General features: G+C 49.7%; 1 protein-coding gene across 1 annotated transcript in view; it reads right to left on the minus strand.

Annotated features, from left to right (window-relative positions):
- Positions 1 to 1831: 1831 nt before the first annotated feature.
- The window catches only part of ntsr1 (neurotensin receptor 1 (high affinity)), a gene marked incomplete at its 3' end in the record, with an annotated part of 192429 nt that continues 175181 nt past the window's right edge, over positions 1832 to 19079 (minus strand). The window contains exon 5 of the mRNA XM_079520124.1: positions 1832 to 2114. Coding sequence (XP_079376250.1) covers positions 1832 to 2114 — 283 coding nt within the window. The remainder of the gene's footprint in view (positions 2115 to 19079) is intronic.

The raw sequence follows: 19079 nt of genomic DNA on the forward strand, positions 1-19079 counted from the left end.
CAGGTTGGTACCTTGCATGGCTTCCGCCGCCATCGGTGTATGAATGTGTGTGTGTATGAATGGGTGAATGTAGCTGTGGCACAGTCGGCTCACAGCTAGAAGGTCCTGGGTTTGATTCCCGCTGGGGACGCTGTGGGTGTGTTCTCTCCTTTGTGTCATCAGTGCCCATACCCGAGGTGGGGTTGGCGAAAGGGCCTTTCTGTGTGGAGTTTGCATGTTCTCCCTGTGTCCCCTAGGGTAGTTAGTAGGTACCCTCACATGTTCTCCCCATGTCCCCTAGGGTAGGTACCCTCACATGTTCTTCCTGTGTCTCCTAGGGTAGGTACCCTCACATGTTCTCCCCGTGTCCCCTAGGGTAGGTACCCTCACATGTTCTCCCCGTGTCCCCTAGGGTAGCTACCCTCACATGTTCTCCCCGTGTCCCCTAGGGTAGGTACCCTCACATGTTCTCCCCGTGTCCCCTAGGGTAGGTACCCTCACATGTTCTCCCTGTGTCCCCTAGGGTAGGTACCCTCACATGTTCTCCCCGTGTCCCCTAGGGTAGGTACCCTCACATGTTCTCCCTGTGTCCCCTAGGGTAGGTACCCTCACATGTTCTCCCCGTGTCCCCTAGGGTAGGTACCCCCACATGTTCTCCCCATGTCCCCTAGGGTAGCTACCCTCACATGTTCTCCCCGTGTCCCCTAGGGTAGGTACCCTCACATGTTCTCCCCGTGTCCCCTAGGGTAGGTACCCTCACATGTTCTCCCTGTGTCCCCTAGGGTAGGTACCCTCACATGTTCTCCCCGTGTCCCCTAGGGTAGGTACCCCCACATGTTCTCCCCGTGTCCCCTAGGGTAGCTACCCTCACATGTTCTCCCCGTGTCCCCTAGGGTAGGTACCCGCACATGTTCTCCCCGTGTCCCCTAGGATAGGTACCCTCACAAAAACATGCAGTAATCCTGGTTTCTAAACGACCTCCCCCTGGCCAGCCGGGTGCCTGATGGAGGGGAAAAGAGGAACTGGTTGTGATAGTGTTCTTTCTACGCGCTACGTCCAACTGAGGAAACTCCCCTCTGTCAGGTGAAAAGAAGCAGCTTGGACTCCTCGTGCATTGAAGGAAACATGAGGTCAGTCCGTTGCTCTCCCCAGGTTGGCGCAGGGATTGTGGAGCCCTGGATTACATTAGATAATTGACACTGGGGTGAAAAAAAAGGGTTACAAAACCGTGGGATAAAAATGTAGAAAATAAATCAGACCCGTCTGAAGTGAGTGGTACTGTACTGTACTACTGTACTGTACGCTTCCCTGGCCTCTGTGTGCGTGTGTGAGAGAGAGAGACACTGCTCAACAGTGCCATCCAGCGGAAATTGGCGTGGTACTTCCGTGTTCATCCGTGCAGATCAGGGGGTGTGGAGAGGGCGTGGTTAGGGCGTGGTTCAGGAGGCGGTCTCCTTGATGTTGGTGGAGAGGGTGTGATCAGGGTGTGGTTAGGGCGTGGTTCAGTAGGCGGTCTCCTTGATGATGTTGGTGGAGAGGGCGTGGTCAGAGATCAGGGGGTGTGAAGAGGGTGTGGTTAGGGCGTGGTTCAGGAGGCGGTCTCCTTGATTTTGTTGGTGGAGAGGGCGTGGTTAGGGCGTGGCTCAGTAGGCGGTCTCCTTGATGATGTTGGTGGAGAGGGCGTGGTCAGGGTGTGGTTAGGGCGTGGTTAGGGCATGGCTCAGTAGGCGGTCTCCTTGATGATGTTGGTGGAGAGGGTGTGGTTAGGGCGTGGTTAGGGCGTGGCTCAGTAGGCAGTCTCCTTGATGATGTTGGTGGAGAGGGTGTGATCAGGGTGTGGTCAGGGCGTGGTTCAGTAGGCGGTCTCCTTGATGATGTTGGTGGAGAGGGTGTGGTTGCTGGAGATGCTGAGGGAGTGGCGGGTGATGGTGGTGTGGCGGCTGCGCAGGCCCAGCGGGCGGCCCGGGTGGTGGCGGCGCCCCCAGCAGGGCAGGCAGAGGTAGCGCAGCGTGGAGAAGAAGACCTGGCGGTAGGTGGCCGACACCAGGTTGTAGAGGACGGGGTTGATGGCAGAGCTCACGTAGAACAGGGCGTTGGTCACCATGTAGAAGTAGTGGTAGAAGTCATACATGGCCCTGTTGGGGGGGGGGAGGGAGGGAGGAGGGAGAGGAGGGGGGGAGGAGGGAGAGGAGGAGGAGGGGGGAGGGGGGAGGAGGACAAAGAAGAGAGGGGCTAGTTATGAGAAATGACGGGATTTCTCCATATAAATAAATGGATCATTTCAGTAGCCAGAGCATCAAAATGTCTTCTAAATCTAGTCTACCAGGCCTGCAGTATAGGCTATGCACTGGACACATTTGCATGACATTATTTAAACATTAAATAAACTAGAAATACGAGGAAATGACAGAGGGAGAAATACAATTTTAACGACCGCCCGACAGGAGTTTTCATGTAATGCACATAAGACTGCGGTCATTAGGATTATTGCCATCATTGGATGAGCTTCAAGCGTGTATCTTATTGGATGAGCTTCAAGCGTGTATCTTTATCTATTGGATGAGCTTCAAGCGTGTATCTTTCATTGGATGAGCTTCAAGCGTGTATCTTCCCCGACGTTAAGCCGTGTATGTGTTCAACAACACAGCCATGCAACATAACATTCAATTAAAGCCTTTATTGTCTCCGAGGAGAAATTTGTCTTGGGCACCAAGAGACAGCGTTATACAAATTACACTGGTAGCTAAATGAGGTGGCCAAACCTTGACCTGCATAGCAACAGTTGCTAAACTATTTGGATTGGCTTTCATTGGACAGTCGCTTGTTGGGGTGGGATTTAATTAGCGAAGGGCTAATTGTGTGTTGATAAGGATAAAACGGCTAGTGGTTTTATTGTGCCCAGATGCTGTAGACAGCCTTGCACAGCGTGAAAAGAGATGCTGTTGAGACAGCCTGCACTGCGTGAAAAGAGATGCTGTTGAGACAGCCTGCACTGCGTGAAAAGAGATGCTGTTGAGACAGCCTGCACTGAGACAGCCTGCACTGAGACAGCCTGCACTGCGTGAAAAGAGATGCTGTTGAGACAGCCTGCACTGAGACAGCCTGCACTGAGACAGCCTGCACTGAGACAGCCTGCACTGAGACAGCCTGCACTGAGACAGCCTGCACTGAGACAGCCTGCACTGTGTGAAAAGAGGAGTTAACGGGCAATTATGGACACTGTATTTTCCCCGTAAACCTCAAGTTTAGCAGCATATACAGTTAATATACGGTAATATACAGGTGTGATGGTACAATACGGGAGTTTACTGGAAAGTTTAACGGGAGTTTCCTGTAATATACACATCCGTATTCCATACTTTGACCTGCTCGCTCATAATTAATGAATCCTTCTGGGTATTAAGAGAGTTGTCTAAATACTGTATGAGAGAGTGAGGTGTTATTATGATTAGGCCAGTTACTGTGTGTGCTTGTGCGCGCGTGCGTGTGTGTGTGTGCGTGCGTGCGTGTGATAGTGTTGTAGTTCTCGAGACATTGTCTCGTCTCAAGACCAAGGCCAAATTTGAGTTGTCCCGTCTTGGTCTCGCCCTTCATTTGTCTCGGTCTTTTGGACTTTGTCTCGGACCAATTGTCTCGGGTCTCGAGTCACTACAATGCAAAGGAATACTTTTATTAGATCCATATTCTGAGTATAGGGGTGGGTCCATTACAATAATTCAATTTGGGTTCTTCCTATCGGTTCAGACATGGTCTCAGACAAGATCAGAGGAGTACAGGACAGGACAACAAGAATGTATAAACACAGCACTGTAAAACTAGACTGGTTTTATCACAATGACACACATGTCAATTCACTACAAGATATTCCAAATACCCCAGATATTGTGTTCATTAATGAAATTAGATCTTTGGCTGCCCATTTCATTTGTATATGGACCATCCAAACACATTTTTAGTCACCCGGAAAGTTTTAGTGTTAGTTCTCGTCGACTAAATATCATAAGAGTTTAGTTGACCGAGTCGACTAAAATGTATTTTGGCGGACCTTGATGCCGTCGTAATGACTCGCTGAAAATAGCCGATCTACAAGCTCACTATTTTCAGCATGTAACCAAGTGTAAAATGACTTATCCTGGATCTCTTGTCCACTAGTCCCTTCCTGACATTTGAGTCTAGTTTTTATTTGTTGACGAAATTGTCAGTATATTTAGTCTTAGTTTTAGTCACCATGGCTTAGTTTTTATTTAGTTTCCAATTCGTTTTCGTCAGTGAAAAAAAGGTAGTCGACGGACATTTTTTTTCATAGTATTAGTCGAGGAAATCAACACAGATGAAAATGAGGAGCACATGCACTGATGTCATGATGTCACTGATGAGGAGCACATGCACTGATGTCATGATGTCACTGATGAGGAGCACATGCACTGATGTCATGCACTGATGTCATGCACTTGGCGAAGGTAGCAGACCGCATTCTCAACGGACGATCCATCACACAGCCACTCGTCTACGATTACCAGAGCATCTCTCTTTGCATATAAATCTGCCCTGGTTGACAGAGACAAAATATGGACTCAGAATTTACGTTATGGGGCACTTAACCCATTTAGGCCCGACGTCGACATTTAAAAAAATGTCTTCTAAATGCTGACAGTTTTCTGAAATACCTATGTTGTCAGTGGTGCTCAATATTTCATGTCAAGGTCCCCAAAAATGATAATGTAATTGGCCACCGAAACCCCATCTGAAAATATGTTTTTCCAGGAACCCCTCAGAAGCAAAGATTTGAGTTAAAAATGTTCGCTCTGAAAGAATATATATTCAAAGATTTGCGCCGCATTCTCACGATTTTTCAAAAAATAGCAGACCTACAAGCTCGTAGCGCGGCACTCGGTGCTGCGCTATGAGCTTGTAGATCTGCTATTTTTCAATAGCAAAAGCATAGCATAATGCTTGAAACAACCAAAAGGGGTTCCCGCTCAGAATGAGTTAAGCCGAGTACGGGTGAAGAGTTGACAGCTGACAGGGGGCCCCGTAAAATATGTCACGGTTTATTATTTTATTGCTTAATAAATATTGAGGGTCCTGTTATGGTGCAGGGCTCTCACGGCGGCCCCCGTGGATTCCAAGTGGCTTCTTTGGGCTCCTTCTTTCGTTTATCACAAAGCAAACAAATAAAAGGGAAAAAGTCCAGGCATCAATAATAACCCACGGAACATATATACAGCTGACATGTTGGTGTCAGTCCCCAAAGTCCCCGGAAACCATGTTGGTGTCAGTCCCCAAGGCCCGGAAACCTATGGAGTAAATATATACAGCTGACATGTTGGTGTCAGTCCCCAAGGCCCGGAAACCTATGGAGTAAATATATACAGCTGACATGTTGGTGTCAGTCCCCAAGGCCCGGAAACCTATGGAGTAACGCTGGCAGATTGAGCTTCATGTGTAGAGAACCCAGTGACATGAGAATCCAGAAGCCAAACAGACTCCAGAGTTTATATATGCACATTCTCAGCTCATATAAATAAATATAAATAAGTACTTATACACTGTAGGACGAAAGGACGCTTCGTTTTCTTTATCAGCAATAACCACAGATAGTACATTATATAGGCAGACTAAATCCACCGAATGTGATTACGTGTTGCTCACATTAACCCATTCTGACCTGGGAACCATTCTACAAACAGTTTTCTGAAAAAAACCTGTTTCTATGTCAGTGGTTCTCAAACATTTTCATGCCAAGGACCCCCAAAAATACATGTATTTGGCCCCGGACCCCCATCTGAAAATATGTTGTTCCAGGGACCCCCCCAGAAGCAAAGATTTGAGTTAAAAAAACGTTCGCTGTGAAAGAATATATATTCGAAATTTTCGCCACTTTTTCACTGTAGGTACGAGTGTGTAGATCTGCTATTTTTCAATAGCTAAAGCATAACACAATACTTAAAACACCAAAAGGGGTTCCCGCCCAGAATGGGTTAAGCCTTTCTCTGGGAACTTTCTATCATTCAGCGACATTATTAAACTCATCTTAGAGGACATGTTGCCAAGTTCATAAGCTTCTCGTTGGCTTCTCATGTTTTTTTCAGTGCCTTCGTGACTATGTGTGAGAGTGAGAGAAGAAGATAAAAAAAAACATAGACTGGAATTACATCCAATAATCGTTATTAATAGCAGTAGAACCAGTAAGACGCCCGAGGGCGAGAAGCGAGCACGCATCCGCCTGGGTGACAACAGACTGCTGGGCGAGTGCTGGGGCTTTGGCATGGGGGGGGTCAGATCAACATAAATTATGGAATGAATTCTGTACTGGCCATATATGGAGCGTGTCTTGAGTGTACAGGGTTTGATGAGGTCCCAGGTAGGGCCAGGACTTAATGTTCAGGCCTGTGCTGCCGTGCGCTGCTGCACTAATATCTTTGGGGCAGGCCCGTCTAGAGTTTAAAATGGACAGGTATCAGTCAGAAGGGAGACAATAAGCCTATCTCACAGAATTTCCCCGCCCCCCTTAATACGCCCCCTTTTGGGGTTAGTGGTGATAGCGTGACGTCACTCCATAGACGCTACATGTTAACAGAGGTAATTTAACTTAACTTTTGTTTTCTCAAGGTAAGGTTTGTTCTATCTGTTCGAGCTGATTTACCATCTTGTTTGCTTCATAATAATATTGGTCTGTCACATTTTTACATTAGAAAATGTACTTAGATTCTCCAGAGAAAGAAACGTGTAAATGCTAATGTTAAAGACACCACTATTTACCGGAAGTGGGCGTGAAAAGCGGGCTGTGAGATAGGCCTATAGGGACTTTAAGCAACGACTGTTTCAGGACGGCGACGCTATGCGGAAGTACGGCGGCTATGACGCCGTAGCTGTCAAAATCGTTAAGCAAACAGCGTCCCATGGTGACGCGTCTATGCAGCATGTGTCAAACATAAACACTTTTTTCAGCTAACTTGCCGATATTGCTTAATTCTTACATGCGCTGGACATGATCAGCAGTGGAAAGAGGAAGGTGTTGGAGCAATCTGTGTTATTCTAAAACCGTTTTAATAAACATGGTTAATATGACATATGGTATTAGTGTTATTTCTTCATTCAGAGCATGCCAACACATTACACAGCATAAGAGAGGTGATGGAGCAATCGGTGTAAATGTATGACAGCTATAATTTCAATAAACATGGTTATGACATGGCGTTGTAGACACTACGTGTAAGTGTAGGTTCTGCCGTAGTAGAAAGGGCTGCGACGGAGAGCAGGTTTATGTATCGATCACTGATCCATTTCCGGTCGGCGTAGCCGACTGCCGTATCCGTCGTTGCTTAAAGTCGCTCTTGAAGAGGAAGGACGGGTGGGGAAGGATCAACATAATGTCAGAACAGGTTATTGATCGTTTTTGCAACTATGCCTAAACCTAACCTTAACCCTAAACCATAACCTCAGTAAAACTATGCCTGCCCGGGAGCCAATCAGACACATGGAAAGGCGGGTCTATCCCAGAACGTTGGTGGGATTCATAATCGCGCGTCCTTGACATGAAACAGTTTGGGAACCGCGTTTAACCCATTCTGGGCGGGAACCCCTTTTGGTGTTTTAAGCATTATTTCAACTTGTAGGTCTGCTATTTTTTTTTAAATCGTGAAAATGCGGCACAGATCTTTGAATATATATTCTTTCAGAGCGAACGTTTTTAACTCAAATCTTTGCTTCTGAGGGGTTCCTGGAACAACATATTTTCAGATGGGGGTCGGTGGCCAAATACATATCATTTTTGGGGTCCTTGACATGAAATATTGAGCACCACTGATATAGAAACATAGGTTACAAGGTATTTCAGAAAACCGTCAGGATTTAAGAGACATTTGTTTAATTTCGACGTCAGGCCTAAACGTGTTAATGAACCTGGAAGCCGTGAAGCAGGCAGTTAGTTGTCCTTCACAACAGGCAGTTAGTTGTCCTTCACAACAAGCAGTTAGTTGTCCTTCACAACAAGCAGTTAGTTGTCCTTCACAACAAGCAGTTAGTTGTCCTTCACAACAGGCAGTTAGTTGTCCTTCACAACAAGCAGTTAGTTGTCCTTCACAACAGGCAGTTAGTTGTCCTTCACAACAGGCAGTTAGTTGTCCTTCACAACAGGCAGTTAGTTGTCCTTCACAACAGGCAGTTAGTTGTCCTTCACAACAGATGTCTCAGAGATCGCATGATGTCACAGTGACGATCAGTGCCAGTCAGGCGGGGATATTTTCTGGAAGGACAACCTAGCAGGTGAGACAGATGAATGAACGGAGGCCTGAAGGACAACCTAGCAGGTGAGACAGATGAATGAATGGAGGCCTGAAGGACAACCTAGCAGGTGAGACAGATGAATGAACGGAGGCCTGAAGGACAACCTAGCAGGTGAGACAGATGAATGAATGGAGGCCTGAAGGACAACCTAGCAGGTGAGACAGATGAATGAATGGAGGCCTGAAGGACAACCTAGCAGGTGAGACAGATGAATGAATGGAGGCCTGAAGGACGCAGGTGTCTGGGAAGGTTTCTGCTCCTCCACGCCCAGATGCTGTGCCAGGACAATGATCAAGGGGTCTGTGATGCAGATGCAGATCAAGAGGGTTTGCTGCTACGTGGCTGGAATGGCTGAAAGGGTCGGAGACACTCCGCTACAAACTTTTCCATGTCAAGGACCCCTAAATTGACAGTAATTAGCCCTGCGGACCCCCAATTGATAATAAATGCCAGGGACACCCCCATAAGAGAAGATTTGTACAGGTCTAGCAGTGATTTTTAACTATTTTCATTTCAAGGACCCCCAGTTTGACATGCATTAGTCTACGGACCCCCCATTTAATGGATTTCTATCCCTGGGACCCCCAATTTATGTTGTAAAATCGATGTTAATTTAACTCTGGAACCAAATGGACCCTCACGGGTGCATTTGGTTCCATTTGTACACTCTCTGAGTTACAGACCCATAAGGGTCCATTTGGTTCCAAACTATCATTTAAGTGGGGACCCCATGGAACTCCCTCAGGGACCCCTAGGGGGCCCCGGACCCCACTTTGGGAACCTCTGCGCTGCGCGTCGTGTCTCACCACGCCTCTCAACCATTATAAAATACCCGGTAACCTCGAACCGCCGACCCACGGGTCATTGGACAACCTGCTCTACCTCCTGAGCCACAGCCGCCCTAGGTACTAGGGTTCATATGAGTTCAACATCTTTCCCCCTGGACAGATGCTCTCCTGGACAGATGCTCTGCCCTGAGGCTGTCGGCTCAGTGCTTGAGGTCAAACAGGTTATAGAGACAGACAGACTGGGTGGAACGAGCAAATCGGCGATGCGGTAATGTCCAGGGGTGAAGTACACGCAGTGAACAAACAATGTTATGCCCGTGCACCTGTGTGTGTGTGTGTGTGTGTGCGTGTGTGCGTGCGTGCGTGCGTGCGTGGGTGCGTGCGTGCGTGCGTGCGTGCGTGCGTGCGTGCGTGCGTGCGTGCGTGCGTGCGTGCGTGAACTGAACATGTCTTTTTCCTCCTGTTCAAACAGGTTCTCTACTCTCTCCGTTTCGCTCTCTCGCACACGAGCACAGAATTCACGCACACACATTTCTTTTCTCCCATCCATACTGAGAAAGATGTTTGTCGACTACCTTTTTTCACTGACGAAAACGACATGGAAACTAAGCTTGATGACTTAAAACTAAGACTAAATATACTGACAGAATTTTGTCAGCAAAAAAAGACTAGACTAAAATGTTAGGAAGGGACTAGTGGACAAGAGATCCAGTATAAGTCATTTTACACTTGGTTGCGTTCTGAAAATAGCAGATCTACAAGCTCACAAGAGCTTGATCGGCTATTTTCAGCAAGTGTACAATTCAGTCATCACGACGGCATCAAGGCTCACCAACATTTGTAGTCTACTAATTAATAATCCTAAATAATACTATTTAGTCGACTAAAACTAGTTACTAGACTAACACTAAAACATTCCAGGTGACTGAAATGTGACAAAAACTAAATTAAAACTATTCACGAGACTGACAAAAACTATAAAATCAAAATTTGCTGACCAAATCCGTGTCAATGTCACAGGTCACAGGCCTCACAGCACTACAGCTAGCAGGACGTTGCTCTGAGAGATGGAGGGCACCTGCGTCTCCATCTTGGAAGACAAGCACAACAGGAAGACACTAATCACTCCAGCCGTTGCTTTATTTGAGTTTCCTTTCCTGTTTACCCTCTCTCTCTCTCTCTCTCTCTCTCTCTCTCTCTCTCTCTTTTTCTGTTTGTGTACGGTCTGAGATTACACTAGATTATTTTAACCCATTTAGGACGGGAAAAGCCTCCGTGTCTTTGGCTGTTGAAAATTAGCAGATCTACAAGATTTTAGCATGGCACCGAGTGCCGCAATACGAGCTTGCAGATCTGCTATTTTGTTTTTAAATCGTGAAAATGTGGCACAAATCTTTGAATATACAGTATATTATTTCACAGTGAACATTTTTAACTCATATCTTTGCTTCTGGGGGGTCCCTGGAACAACATATTTTCAGATGGGGGTCGGTGGGTCAATTACATTACATTTACATTACATTTTGGGGGTCCTTGACATTAAATAGTTTGAGAATCACTGACATATTAATAGGGTTTTTTCCAGAAAACTGTCATGATTTAGAAGACATTTTGTGTATAGAATCTGGCCAGCAGTGCTAACTGGGTTAAGAGGGCCAGCACAGTGGAGAGAGGCAGGACTTTCCCTCCATGGGTCACAGACTGAGGAGATCATTACACGACTCACTAGCCCCACTTGACCCTACATGAGGCCTAGCTGCAGGGCCCGTAGGACGTGCCCGTAAGACGACACTTTTGGACAAAAATAGCGAAAATAGCTGATCTACAAGCTCTCAACGCGTCACGCTGCGACGCGTTGTGAGCTTGTAGATCAGCTATTTTCGGGGCGCAACCCGGCACTCTTTAGCTAGTGGAGATGCAGGTTTAACGACATGGATTTATAAAACAAATTTGTTCAACGCAAAATGCTGCGTTCAAGTTCAGGAGACTGAATGCTTTTGATTTTTTGGCATAAATCAGTGCTATTGAACACCCTTTAAAACATCTTAACTCCATTGGACCCTCAAACTGTCTGCTAAAGCAGCTAACTCCACCCCCTCTCATGCCAGTAATTGACAATATCTAAAGTCACAACACCGACTTTGATGAAGCACAGAGGCAGTAGTGATATTGTATCCTAAGGTTAGCATTAAGGAATATCACCTTTAATACTAAGCATGTGTTGTATGGAGAATATAAGGAATATCACCTCTAATACTAAGCATGTGTTGTATGGAGAATATAAGGAATATCACCTCTAATACTAAGCATGTGTTGTATGGAGAGTATAAGGAATATCACCTCTAATACTAAGCATGTGTTGTATGGAGAATATAAGGAATATCACCTCTAATACTAAGCATGTGTTGTATGGAGAATATAAGGAATATCACCTTTAATACTAAGCATGTGTTGTATGGAGAATATAAGGAATATCACCTCTAATACTAAGCATGTGTTGTATGGAGAGTATAAGGAATATCACCTCTAATACTAAGCATGTGTTGTATGGAGAGTATAGGTTGCTACCTTCAGGAAGGAGATATGGTGTACCAGCATACAATAAGGTCAGACTAAAGAGGTCCTTTGTCCACCAGTCGACCTTGAGGCTTAATCAGGAGTTGTAGTAGCCATGGGGTAATCTAGGCGGAGGACATTGCTCTTGTCTTCATGTCTTTATGTATGTAATATTGTCTTGTTCTTTGTGTTTATGTCAAATGTGTGTATATGTTCTGCATACTTGGCTGCTGGGTCGCAAGAAACATTTCAGTGTGAACTGACAATAACGTACTAGATCATATCATATCATTTGTTTACAAAATATAAGGTTTTCTTCATTTCCTGAATAGTTTTTGGAGTTATAGTGGTTTCCATCCCAACAGCAGAGATCAGAGAACAGATGTCAGTCGGTGGCTCTTCTCTTCCATAAAGCAATGCAGTAAAAAGGCATTTGTAAGTCACTCCAATCAATCCTTCTCGGCGAGCCAATTCCTGTCCCTCGGCTGCGCTCTCTCTCTTCTTCTGACCGATGTTCGTCCAATTTGAGTGATTTGAGTCCAAATTGAGTTGTAAGATTGCTCCTGTTTGGCTCCTGGTTTCTGGGTTTATATTGCTTGGATTTATATCTGCCTCTTCTTTTATAGAGACATGGGAAGAGAGAGAGAGAGAGAGGGTTTCCCGCTATTGGCATTATGTTGACCTAAATGGTCTGTCTGATGGAATCAGGGAGCTGATATACAGTAGAGTTACCATTTAGAGGCCTTAACCCATTCTAGACGAGGAACCCCTTTTGGTGTTTTAAGCATTATGTTATGCGTTAGATGTTGAAAAATAGCAGATCTACAAGCTCATATGAACTTGTAGGTCTGCCATTTTTGAAAAATCGTTTTTTTAACTCAAATCTTTGCTTCTGGGGGGTCCCTGGAACAACATATTTTGAGATGCAGGGGTCGGCGGCCAAATACATATAATTCTAGGGGTCCTTGACATGAAATAGTTTGAGAACCACTGGTTTTTCAGAAAACTGCCAGGATTTAGAAGGCATTTGTAGAATCGTCCTCAGGTCAAAATGGGTTAATGGGTACAGGCGAGAGAGACTCCGAGACACAATGACCCCCTTTTCCACCGCGTGTTTCATAGTGCGGCACTCGGTGCCGCACTATGAGCTTGTAGATCTGCTATTTTTCAATAGCTAAAGTATAACATAATGATTCAAACACCATCAATACAAGTAAATTAATACATGATAACCCTTCCACAGTAGTAGCTTTTTCATATTTTCTATTATTTTTGCATATTTTCCTACATAATGCCTCATTTGCATATTTAAAAATGTAAAATTTGTAATACAATAAATCATTGTCTTCGTGTAAGTAATCAATTGGGGAAGTGTCGTTGTGATAACAATCTAATATAGGTATGGTTTTGCCCACTCAATTCATATTAACACATTTTGGGCGGGGACCCCTTTTGGTGTTTTAAGCATTATGTTATACTTTGGCTATTGAAAAATAGCAGATCTAGAAGCTCATAGCGCGGCACCGAGTGCAGCGCTACGAGCTTGTAGGTCTGCTATTTTTTTTTAAATCGTGAAAATTAAAATTAACTCAAATCTTTGCTTCTGGGGGGTCCCTGGAACAACATACTTTCAGATGGGGGTCGGCGGCCAATTACATATAATCTTGGGGGTCCTTGACATGAAAAAGGTTGAGAACCATTGACAGAAAACTGTCATGATTTAGAAGACATTTGTAGAATCGTTCCCAGGTCAAAATGGGTTAACGTTACAATTTTGGAGCTCTGGCTCATGGACTAAGAACCACAAAGAACTGAACCGGTTCCCATCGGGAACCAACCGGTGGAAAAGGGGCCAGAGAGGATTATACTTACAGTAGTTGCGTGCAGGTGTTCTGCACACCAAAAATAGGCAGTCTACAAGTCTGCAAGGAGCTTGTAAATCGAATATATTTTCGGTGAACAGATATATTGATATAAAAAAGGAGAGGGTCTAGTATAGACTCCACGGGGGAGCCCGGTCAAAAGGAGAGGGTCTAGTATAGACTCCACGGGGGAGCCCGGTCAAGGAGAGGGTCTAGTATAGACTCCACGGGGGAGGAGAGGGTCTAGTATAGACTCCACGGGGGAGCCCGGTCAAGGAGAGGGTCTAGTATAGACTCCACGGGGGAGCCCGGTCAAAAGGAGAGGGTCTAGTATAGACTCCACGGGGGAGCCCGGTCAAAAGGAGAGGGTCTAGTATAGACTCCACGGGGGAGGAGAGGGTCTAGTATAGACTCCACGGGGGAGCCCGGTCAAAAGGAGAGGGTCTAGTATAGACTCCACGGGGGAGCCTGGTCAAAAGGAGAGGGTCTAGTATAGACTCCACGGGGGAGCCCGGTCAAAAGGAGAGGGTCTAGTATAGACTCCACGGGGGAGCCCGGTCAAAAGGAGAGGGTCTAGTATAGACTCCACGGGGGAGCCCGGTCAAGGAGAGGGTCTAGTATAGACTCCACGGGGGAGCCCGGTCAAGGAGAGGGTCTAGTATAGACTCCACGGGGGAGCCTGGTCAAAAGGAGAGGGTCTAGTATAGACTCCACGGGGGAGCCTGGTCAAAAGGAGAGGGTCTAGTATAGACTCCACGGGGGAGCCTGGTCAAGGAGAGGGTCTAGTATAGACTCCACGGGGGAGCCCGGTCAAAAGGAGAGGGTCTAGTATAGACTCCACGGGGGAGCCTGGTCAAAAGGAGAGGGTCTAGTATAGACTCCACGGGGGAGCCTGGTCAAGGAGAGGGTCTAGTATAGACTCCACGGGGGAGCCCGGTCAAGGAGAGGGTCTAGTATAGACTCCACGGGGGAGGAGAGGGTCTAGTATAGACTCCACGGGGGAGCCCGGTCAAGGAGAGGGTCTAGTATAGACTCCACGGGGGAGGAGAGGGTCTAGTATAGACTCCACGGGGGAGCCCGGTCAAGGAGAGGGTCTAGTATAGACTCCACGGGGGAGGAGAGGGTCTAGTATAGACTCCACGGGGGAGCCCGGTCAAGGAGAGGGTCTAGTATAGACTCCACGGGGGAGCCCGGTCAAGGAGAGGGTCTAGTATAGACTCCACAGGGGGAGCCCGGTCAAGGAGAGGGTCTAGTATAGACTCCACGGGGGAGCCCGGTCAAAAGGAGAGGGTCTAGTATAGACTCCACAGGGGGAGCCCGGTCAAGGAGAGGGTCTAGTATAGACTCCACGGGGGAGCCCGGTCAAGGAGAGGGTCTAGTATAGACTCCACGGGGGAGCCCGGTCAAAAGGAGAGGGTCTAGTATAGACTCCACGGGGGAGCCTGGTCAAAGGAGAGGGTCTAGTATAGACTCCACGGGGGAGCCCGGTCAAGGAGAGGGTCTAGTATAGACTCCACAGGGGGAGCCCGGTCAAAAGGAGAGGGTCTAGTATAGACTCCACGGGGGAGGAGAGGGTCTAGTATAGACTCCACGGGGGAGCCCGGTCAAGGAGAGGGTCTAGTATAGACTCCACGGGGGAGGAGAGGGTCTAGTATAGACTCCACGGGGGAGCCCGGTCAAAAGGAGAGGGTCTAGTATAGACTCCACGGGGGAGCCCGGTCAGAGAGGGTCTAGTATAGACTCCACGGGGGAGCCCGGTCAAGGAGAGGGTCTAGTATAGACTCCACGGGGGAGGAGAGGGTCTAGTATAGACTCCACGGGGGAGGAGAGGGTCTAGTATAGACTCCACGGGGGAGGAGAGGGTCTAGTATAGACTCCACGGGGGAGGAGAGGGTCTAGTATAGACTCCACAGGGGGAGCCCGGTCAAGGAGAGGGTCTAGTATAGACTCCACGGGGGAGGAGAGGGTCTAGTATAGACTCCACGGGGGAGCCCGGTCAAAAGGAGAGGGTCTAGTATAGACTCCACGGGGGAGCCCGGTCAAAAGGAGAGGGTCTAGTATAGACTCCACGGGGGAGCCCGGTCAAAAGGAGAGGGTCTAGTATAGACTCCACGGGGGAGCCCGGTCAAAGGAGAGGGTCTAGTATAGACTCCACGGGGGAGGAGAGGGTCTAGTATAGACTCCACGGGGGAGCCCGGTCAAGGAGAGGGTCTAGTATAGACTCCACGGGGGAGGAGAGGGTCTAGTATAGACTCCACGGGGGAGCCCGGTCAAGGAGAGGGTCTAGTATAGACTCCACGGGGGAGCCCGGTCAAGGAGAGGGTCTAGTATAGACTCCACGGGGGAGGAGAGGGTCTAGTATAGACTCCACGGGGGAGCCCGGTCAAGGAGAGGGTCTAGTATAGACTCCACGGGGGAGCCCGGTCAAGGAGAGGGTCTAGTATAGACTCCACAGGGGGAGCCCGGTCAAGGAGAGGGTCTAGTATAGACTCCACGGGGGAGCCCGGTCAAAAGGAGAGGGTCTAGTATAGACTCCACAGGGGGAGCCCGGTCAAGGAGAGGGTCTAGTATAGACTCCACGGGGGAGCCCGGTCAAGGAGAGGGTCTAGTATAGACTCCACGGGGGAGCCCGGTCAAAAGGAGAGGGTCTAGTATAGACTCCACGGGGGAGCCTGGTCAAAGGAGAGGGTCTAGTATAGACTCCACGGGGGAGCCCGGTCAAGGAGAGGGTCTAGTATAGACTCCACAGGGGGAGCCCGGTCAAAAGGAGAGGGTCTAGTATAGACTCCACGGGGGAGGAGAGGGTCTAGTATAGACTCCACGGGGGAGCCCGGTCAAGGAGAGGGTCTAGTATAGACTCCACGGGGGAGGAGAGGGTCTAGTATAGACTCCACGGGGGAGCCCGGTCAAAAGGAGAGGGTCTAGTATAGACTCCACGGGGGAGCCCGGTCAGAGAGGGTCTAGTATAGACTCCACGGGGGAGCCCGGTCAAGGAGAGGGTCTAGTATAGACTCCACGGGGGAGGAGAGGGTCTAGTATAGACTCCACGGGGGAGGAGAGGGTCTAGTATAGACTCCACGGGGGAGGAGAGGGTCTAGTATAGACTCCACGGGGGAGGAGAGGGTCTAGTATAGACTCCACAGGGGGAGCCCGGTCAAGGAGAGGGTCTAGTATAGACTCCACGGGGGAGGAGAGGGTCTAGTATAGACTCCACGGGGGAGCCCGGTCAAAAGGAGAGGGTCTAGTATAGACTCCACGGGGGAGCCCGGTCAAAAGGAGAGGGTCTAGTATAGACTCCACGGGGGAGCCCGGTCAAAAGGAGAGGGTCTAGTATAGACTCCACGGGGGAGCCCGGTCAAAGGAGAGGGTCTAGTATAGACTCCACGGGGGAGGAGAGGGTCTAGTATAGACTCCACGGGGGAGCCCGGTCAAGGAGAGGGTCTAGTATAGACTCCACGGGGGAGGAGAGGGTCTAGTATAGACTCCACGGGGGAGGAGAGGGTCTAGTATAGACTCCACGGGGGAGCCCGGTCAAGGAGAGGGTCTAGTATAGACTCCACGGGGGAGGAGAGGGTCTAGTATAGACTCCACGGGGGAGCCTGGTCAAAAGGAGAGGGTCTAGTATAGACTCCACGGGGGAGCCTGGTCAAAAGGAGAGGGTCTAGTATAGACTCCACGGGGGAGCCCGGTCAAGGAGAGGGTCTAGTATAGACTCCACGGGGGAGCCTGGTCAAAGGAGAGGGTCTAGTATAGACTCCACGGGGGAGGAGAGGGTCTAGTATAGACTCCACGGGGGAGCCCGGTCAATGCAGTCCGGTATATAGAGTCAAGTGGTTAAGAGATAGATGGAGAGTGGAGGAGAAGCACATTAGGATGATAAAATGAGGTCTATGCTATACTACTACTGGCAAAAGCCTCTATGGAGTTCGAGGAGCATCCATGGTCTCATAGCACTTTATACATGCTCCAAATAATTCCACATTTTCCACAAATATTCCTCAGTATTCTGCCTATTATAATAGGCACCCTTACTCCCATTCCAAGCCACCCACGGGATAGCTTGTGGAAAGCAATTATTACCGCCTTGGCAATTATTACCGCCTTGTCCATCCACGAGAAAAAACAGATTTGATTCATAAGCATTAATCCAGCCTTAAAATATGTATATATTTGTTTACCTTTTTTCCCCCAGGGCTGGACCCCACCCCCCAGGGCTGGACCCCACCCCGCAGGGCTGGACCTCACCCCCCCAGGGCTGGACCCCACCCCCCCAGGGCTGGACCTCACCCCCCAGGGCTGGACCCCACCCCCCCAGGGCTGGACCCCACCCCCCAGGGCTGGACCCCACCCCCCCAGGGCTGGACCCCACCCCCCAGGGCTGGAGCCCACCCCCTCAAGGCTGGACCCCACCCCCCCAGGGCTGGACCCCACCCCCCAGGGCTGGACCTCACCCCCCAGGGCTGGACCCCACCCCCCCAGGGCTGGACCCCACCCCCCAGGGCTGGACCCCACCCCCCAGGGCTGGACCCAACCCCCCAGGGCTGGACCCCACCCCCCCAGGGCTGGACCCCACCCCCCAGGGCTGGACCCCACCCCCTCAAGGCTGGACCTCACCCCCCAGGGCTGGACCCCACCCCCCAGGGCTGGACCCCACCCCCTCAAGGCTGGACCCCACCCCCCCAGGGCTGGACCCCACCCCCCAGGGCTGGACCCCACCCCCTCAAGGCTGGACCTCACCCCCCAGGGCTGGACCCCACCCCCCCAGGGCTGGACCCCACCCCCCCAGGGCTGGACCCCACCCCCCAGGGCTGGACCCCACCCCCTCAAGGCTGGACCCCACCCCCCCAGGGCTGGACCCCACCCCCCCAGGGCTGGACCCCACCCCCCAGGGCTGGACCCCACCCCCCCAGGGCTGGACCCCACCCCCTCAAGGCTGGACCTCACCCCCCAGGGCTGGACCCCACCCCCTCAAGGCTGGACCCCACCCCCCAGGGCTGGACCCCACCCCCCCAGGGCTGGACCCCACCCCCCCAGGGCTGGACCTCACCCCCCAGGGCTGGACCCCACCCCCCCAGGGCTGGACCCCACCCCCTCAAGGCTGGACCCCACCCCCCAGGGCTGGACCCCACCCCCTCAAGGCTGGACCCCACCCCCTCAAGGCTGGACCCCACCCCCCCAGGGCTGGACCCCACCCCCCAGGGCTGGACCCCACCCCCTCAGGGCTGGACCCCACCCCCTCAAGGCTGGACCCCACCCCCCCAGGGCTGGGGTGCACACATGACACATGCACGCAATCGCACGCACAACACATGCACGTGCACCCACGACACAAAGATTTGCACCACATGTTCACAAATTTTCTAAAATAGCAGATATGCTATTTTTCAACAGCTAAAGTATAACATCATGCTTAAAACACCAAATGGGGTTCCCGTCCTGAATGGGTTCAGTTACAAAAGTGAGTCGTTTTTCCACCACCGCTGCTAACCTGACTTAACCCTTGAGTGTCTGTGAGGTCTGTGAGGTCTCTCTGACCCAAAGCTCTGGCAAAGCGTCTGGAGCTCAAAGGGAGACAGTATAGCCAATAACAGAGCAGGAATAAAGG

This window comes from Electrona antarctica, assembly GCF_951216825.1.
Source record: "Electrona antarctica genome assembly, chromosome: 2".
Lineage (NCBI taxonomy): Eukaryota > Metazoa > Chordata > Actinopteri > Myctophiformes > Myctophidae > Electrona > Electrona antarctica.